The sequence below is a fragment of the Mastomys coucha genome, unplaced genomic scaffold, assembly GCF_008632895.1.
Source record: "Mastomys coucha isolate ucsf_1 unplaced genomic scaffold, UCSF_Mcou_1 pScaffold1, whole genome shotgun sequence".
NCBI lineage: Eukaryota > Metazoa > Chordata > Mammalia > Rodentia > Muridae > Mastomys > Mastomys coucha.
The window spans coordinates 70,198,435-70,205,684 of record NW_022196891.1 but is presented as its reverse complement, the minus strand read 5'-3'; the positions used below and the strand labels follow the sequence as shown (position 1 = coordinate 70,205,684).

Genomic DNA, 7,250 nt, shown 5'->3' with positions numbered 1-7,250 from the left:
GATGGGACACAAGGACCTAGCTGGGGGAAGGAAGGGTCTGAGTCACTCAGGAAACTAAAGCCTAGGGCTGGTTTCAATAAGAAGGGTCCCAGGTGCTCATATGTTTGAATATTTGGTGCCCAGTTGGTACCAAGTACTGGGAAGGATTTAGGAGGTGTGGCCTTGTAGTAGGAGGTGTGTCACTGAGGACTGAAAAGATCATGCCATTCCCACTCTCTCCTAGTCTCTGTGTGTGTGTGTGTGTGTAGGGGTGTGTATGTGTGTGTGTGTGTGTGTGTGTATGAGCATCTCATGCTTGTGAAATGAGATATAAGTTCTCAGCTACTACTCCAGTGCCATACCTACATGATAGTCATGAACTCTGACCCTCTGGTAACCACTGAATTAATGTTTCATTTCATCTTGGTCATGATATCTTAGCATAGCAATAGGAAAATAACTAAGACAAGCCTACACACATGCACACACACAAAAATAATTTTGTAAAATACTACTATTGATGAGAGAAGGAGTAGTGAGGGTGCACTAAACTATTCTGTTGAACTTCTGAATAAACAAAAAACTAAATGGAAAAGAGCCTGCCTTTAGAAACATCTTATGGTCCTAGCGCCAGCTTCACCCCTTCCCACTCCCCACTCCCTACTCCCCACTCCCCACTCCCTAACTGACTTCTTTCATGCTTGTTACTTTTATTGCACAATTCTGACTTTATATTATCTGATTGGCAATGGCTTTGGTGAGAAGTTTAGTACTTTATTACATATTCTGGGAATAATTTTATCAGTGTCTAAATCCCCCCAAGCATGTCATAAATTCCTCCAAGTTGAGGAAGTTACCAAATCCTATTATTCCCCATAAACATGCCTGTCTGCATACACATACACATATACGCATATATACGCACATATACACATACTATCTATCTATCAATACAGGTGCACACAGTAGGGACTATCCCCGGTAAAGACCAAGAAACCTGCCTCTCTTACGAAAATAGTAATTAGACAGAGAATCACTTCCTGAAAAGGAGAGACAGGAACGGGGTGGGGAGGGATGGTGGTCTGCAGGAGGGAGATGAGAGGGTAACAGAGAGACAAATATGATCTCAATACCTTGTATGAAATTGTTTTCTAAAAACAATTTAAGCCTTTCAGAAAAATAAAAGCATAAACTCAACAAACAAACAGTATGGGATAATGTTCCTTATCTACTTTAACTGGGGGTTGTGTGTGTACACACACATGTAAAAATTCACTGAAGGGTGTATTAGCTCCATGTTTCAGTGTATGAATTATATTACAATAAAAATGAAGTTTTAAAAAAAGTTAGCCATAATATTCAACACAGTCCCCATGCAATTGAAGAATCCGCAAACGCCCTGGAGACTCCCAGTGTCTTGAAGTATGTCTTGCCAATGAATTCTCTTCAGTTTTTCAACCCATTTACTTAACATTTTTGAACACCACGTATGTCAGGCTCCAGCAAAAAAAAAAATAGAAAATTTTCTACAAATCAGTCTTAGTTCCAACGAAAACAGGAAACTCTGCCTCAACAATGTAACTTCCACAGTGGGAGATGAGAGTACACAGAGCCTAAAACGTCCTGAAGCCCATATAACCCTAAACAGCCGAGAAAGATCCTGAGAATAGTGTGAGGGACTGCAGTGGATGCAGGAGGCCTGGCCAGAACTCCACCGATGGCTTTCCTTCCAGAGACCCTCAGCTGAGACAGAAAATTAACGGAGATGGGCAATGGGGCACAGCTCAGACATGGACCCTGAGCCCTTCTTTCTCTGGAGGGTGACAGGTGAGCAGACAAGGGAGAACGAGTCTTCACCAGGAGCCAACTGGCCTTTCCGTGGGCCAGCCCGGGTAGGGATGAGGATGACGAATGTGCTTTCAGCCTCAGAGACCCACAGGAGAGAGGACACACTGATAGCAGTCTAGGGTTTCAGGAGAGAGGAGGAGAATCTGTTTCCCAAAAGATTGTTTTCCCACCAGAGAAGACAGGCTTGGAGCTGGATAGCAAGGAGATAAAGAGATGCGCATGGAAGGGCGAGGAGAGTAGAAGATGGATGGAGAAGGCAAAGGGCCCAAGAAGTGATCTGCTCGCACGGACAGTTCCTGGAAACGTTACTTCCAGAGACAGCTCAGCCAGACACCATGAGGAACCTCAACAGGGAGAAGCTGAATGAGGTGACCAGTGGCTCTCAGGCCACACAACTCAGGAGGCAAAGGACTAAGCTGAGTGGCTAGCAAGGGGGAGAGCTATGGGGAAAGCGGTGGTATGAGCTAGGAAGTCTTTTGTCAGGACAGCAGTGGAAAGGGAGATCTGGCAGCTCCTGAAACCTAGGAGGATAGCTATATCCAGTCAAGGCACTTTCCCACCGAGCCAGAGCAGGCTTGTCCACCTTGGAAGGGAGAAATCCTTCCATTTTGCTGAAGCCATGGACAGCCCTCCAGCTGCCCAGTTGCTGAAATGATGGACTCCAAGACCCTGGAATTTTCCCCCGGGGAGTCTCATGCAGGAGAAAAGAAAAGGCTGGGGAGCCTGGTGTTTGAGAGATGTGGAACTTGTCTCCCAGAGAGGCATTTCACACGTTCTGATGACTTGTCTCCCTGTATGAGAGACCAAAGCAGAGGCCAGGATGAAGGGGACATGGGGAACCACACCTTGACCAGGAACGCTCAGTGATACACAACTCTTACCTTCTACTTAAGCCTAATCCTCATGCCAGGACCCTAAAGGTAGACTTGAGAGGTAGGGACCAGACCTCCTTGTTTCTCTTAGGAATGTAGCAAGCTGAATAACCCAGCTCCAGCTTTCACTAGCAGGTTTATTTAATTGGCCCACTGAAGAGATGAGTAGCCAATCTTGGCTTGTTATGGGCTACGAAGACCAAGATTTTCACCCTAATAACCAGCAACAAAGGGAAGGTAGGACATCTTCATGGCCAGGTGTTGTGGGCTTAGGTCACTATGTCCCTGGCCACGGTAACCAACTTCTCTAGACCCCCTGGTTAAGAAAATACCCAGGGTTTTCAACACCGTGGTGTCTGGAAGAATGTGAAGGTGGCTGTGGAACAATGTCATTTCCCGGTTGACTGTAGGAAAGTGTGCTATTAAAAGATTCTGGGGTGGGAGGAGGAGCAGTGGCTCAGCAGTTAGGAGCACTAGTTGCTCTTCCAGAGAGTTCCATTCCCAGCACCCACATGGCAGCCCACAGCTGTCTGTAACTCCAGCTCCAGGGGATCTGACACCTTCCTACGGAGGATACACGTGCATGCAAAACAACCAATGCACATGAAAGAAAAGAAAAAATAATAATTTTTAAAACAAGATTCTGGGGCTGGAGAGGTGGCTCAGTGGTTCAGAGTACTGACTACTCTTCCAGAGGTCCTGAGTTCAATTCCCAGCAACCACATGGTGGCTCGCAACCATCTGTAATGGGATCCGATGCCGTCTTCTGGTGCATCTGAAGACAGCTACCGGGTACTCATATACATAAGATAAATAATTTTTTTTAAGGCAGGACAGTGGTGTTGCACACCTTTAATCCCAGCACTTGGGAGGCAGAGGCAGGTGGATTTCTGAGTTCGAGGCCACCCTGGACTACAGAGTAAGTTCCAGGACAGCCAGGGCTACACAGCGAAAACCCTGTCTAGAAAAAAACAAAAAATAAAAACAAAAAAACAAAAACATATATGTATATATATGTATATATACACATACATATATGTATAAATATACATATATATTTCTTACTTTATATATACATACATGTATATGTGTATATGTGTATATATGTGTTATATATATGTGTATATATGTATATGTATATATGTATATATATGTATGAAGCGAGAGAGTCTGGAGAATGGTATCATCCTTAGTTTCCTCAGTGCCTCAGTTTTCTCATCTCTAAAATGGGGTTACCGTGATCATCTACCATATGACAACATCTATAAAAAGTGCTCGCGCAAGTACCTAACACAAAGAAAAGCTTAAATGTTGCTAACTCCCATGTTGTTGATTGTAATTACTCTATTACCCTGAGTACCATTTCCAGTGCCACATATCCCCACCACACACACACACACACACACACACACACACACACACACACACACACACACCAACCTTTAACAGTCCCAGTGGTAGAAAAATGAAATTTTCTACTGTCTGGGACATGGTAGTTCCCTCTTACTTCAAGAACTCAAGAAGACACCAACCATGACTGCTTGGTCACTGAAGAGATTACCCACCCACACCCGCGCCCAGGCAGAAGTAAATTCGTCTAATATTCCTTAAACCCTTGTACAAAAACTTTGAAGAGGAGACCAGGCCCTTAGGCTGCTGGCCCACGATGCAGTAACTCCAACGCACCACCAGGGAGCAGCAGAGCCCGGCCCTGGGCTGTTTTCTCTACTGGAGCAATTAATTTGTTCCAGGTTTTCCTTAGCGCGCTCGCTCCCGGCTGCGCTAATCACGCTTGCTGCTGATTACCCAGCCTATGAACGCGTGCCCCGCTCCGCAGCCGTTGGGCTGTCGGGCTTCTCTGCGTGCCTAGGAGCCGTCTTAGCCCCGCCCCCGCTGTTCAGCCAATCCTGGCTGGGGAGGAGCATCACGGGGGGCGGATCCGACCGACTACCACGGCCCGCTAGGACAAGTGCTGAGCAGGGACCGAATCCAGCCCCCGGGGGGGGGGGGGGTGATCTGATCGCCGGGCAGAGTAGGAAAGGCCCGGCTCGCCCTGGGTGCCCTTCCACCACGATGGGCGTGCAACCCCCCAACTTCTCCTGGGTGCTTCCGGGACGGCTGGCCGGGCTGGCGTTGCCGCGGCTGCCCGCGCACTACCAGTTCCTACTGGACCTGGGCGTGCGGCACTTGGTGTCCCTGACCGAGCGCGGGCCCCCTCACAGTGACAGCTGTCCCGGCCTCACGCTACATCGAATGCGCATCCCTGACTTTTGCCCGCCGTCCCCGGAACAGATCGACCAATTTGTGAAGATCGTGGACGAGGCCAGTGCCAGGGGAGAGGTCAGTGCGGTCGCGAGCCACAGCGAGAGGGCGGGGCCTGGAAAGCAATAAGTGGGCGGGGCCGGGGCTGGAGTCCGCTAGGAGTGGGAGGGTCTGGGGGGGTGACAGGGTAAGCGGGGTGGGAGCTAGATGGACCCACTCCCCACCCCACCCACTCACCCCCCCACCCACCCACCCCCGATAAAAGTCAACTATGCTGCTAGGACAGGTGGTGCCAAGTAGGCTGGGGGGTGGGGGGGAGAGAATACTGTCAAGTGAAATACTTCCAGGAGTCCAGGGAGCGCAGAAGTCAGATGGAAGCGGTTCAAAACCCATTTACTTAGAGGTCCATATGTCATAGAAACACACTTGTAATTTTAAATTTTACTAGCAGCTACTTAAAAAAAAAAAAAGATGAAAAAGAAGCAAGCGGGTGAAGTTAATTTCGTACTAATCCAGTAAGTCAAAAAAATATTATTTCAACACAGAATCAATATGAAACAAATTATTAATGAGGCCTTTCCAGTCTTTTTCATGCCGCATCTTCAGGGCCTGGTAAGTATTTTGCACCTCATCTCAGTTTGGACTGACACATTTCAGGAAAAATAGCACCACCGGTGGCTGGATGTACTGTACAAGACAGCACAGGATAGAGGGCCAGGAGAGGCAGGCTGAGAACCCAAAGCTGGAACCAGCCATTTCAGCGGCCTCCTAGTCACCTGAAGCAAGGACAGTCCCCCACAGCTTGGATGTCACTTCTTGTCCTGTGAGGACCTAAGATGGGTGGGGCGGGGTCAGGGGGAGTATTGCGGACGCAGACATCAGTCTCCACTTCACAGGCTGTTGGCGTGCACTGTGCCCTAGGCTTTGGCCGCACTGGCACCATGCTGGCCTGCTACCTGGTGAAGGAGCGGGGTTTGGCTGCTGGAGATGCCATCGCTGAGATCCGGCGCCTGCGACCCGGATCCATTGAGACATATGAACAAGAGAAGGCCGTCTTCCAGTTCTACCAGCGAACAAAATGAGGGATTCAGCATCCCTCCTTTCCCCTCCGGGACCTCTGCTGCCAGAGAGGAAGGGACTAAAGTACTCTCTTTCAGCTCCCTCTGGCTCCTATTGGACAAAAGTAGTCCTTCCCCAACCTGGCCGGCAAGGTGGCTGAGGCCCCTTGAAAATGACGTAATAACGAATAGGAACTCATTACCACTGCATAGCATGTACGCAGCATGCCCAATACATCAGCTTCCTGTAGCCCTGGGTTGATGAAAAGACACACACACACACACACACACACACACACACACACCACTTCTGTTCTTTGGATGAGGTGGCTAGAGTTCAGAAAGGCCTCCAGTCACAGTTCCAGGAAACAGAAGGATGGACCGGGACTTCAGCACACACCTTGGAGATGATGGGATTCTAGGTGCCATCCCCTGACCATATGTGATAGAGGAGAACTGGTCAGTGAAAGAGATCCCTGTCTCTGGCCAATCGGCCTCCAAGTAGCCCCAGCTATGCTCCCAAACGGTGGGTGCACCGTTGATATCGCCCCTTATTTAGGGTCGTCTGTCCTACCTGAGCCATCTTTGTTCCCCTCAGGGTACAGAAGACTTGCATATTGTGCTCATAGATGAGGTCTCTGTCTGTCTCCTGTCTTGTCTGTTTCTCTATCCCCCTCCCTCTCCCTCTCCCTTCCTGGTCCCCCTCCCCCGCCCGGACTCTTTCTCCCTCCCCGTCCCCCCACCTCTCTCTCCAAGGCTGGCCAGCTCTTACCAGCCTCAGATGGACCCAACCCCTATGTCATCCCCAGCCCCAGACCAACGAATGCTGAAACTGCATCTTGGTGGTTACAGAGTGGATATGAAGTGATCAAATAAATAGCTCTGGGACTATGAATCTTGGCCATGTCTCTCAGGTGTTATCTCCTCCCCTGCCACAAGCACCACACTTTGGACTTTCTGAGAGATGAGATAAACGTCATACATGAACCCAGTGGACACTTTTCCCATAATGTCAGTCTGAATTCGTGCCCTATCTTCTGCCATAATAGGCTGAACTGAATACAGGAGAATTCATTCTGAGGTATGCTCTGCGTGCCTGTGTGAACCAGGTGCTGTTGGAGGTGGAACCGACTCCGCAAAATAAGCCACGATTCCTACTCTCAGGAGCCCTGCCTTCTGGAGAAGGGTAATGGCAGTCTCTTCACATGTGGTGTACACTAAAGGCTATCTT

At 48.9% G+C, this 7,250-nt stretch overlaps 1 protein-coding gene across 1 annotated transcript; it reads left to right on the top strand.

Annotated features, from left to right (window-relative positions):
* The first annotated feature begins 4,623 nt into the window (after positions 1–4,623).
* Positions 4,624–6,919, top strand: Dusp23 (dual specificity phosphatase 23). The gene is made up of 2 exons (XM_031390169.1): positions 4,624–5,039; positions 5,858–6,919. The coding sequence occupies exons 1-2, from the start codon at positions 4,773–4,775 to the stop codon at positions 6,041–6,043; spliced, it is 453 nt and encodes a 150-aa protein (XP_031246029.1). The 5' UTR covers positions 4,624–4,772; the 3' UTR covers positions 6,044–6,919.
* Positions 6,920–7,250: the final 331 nt, after the last annotated feature.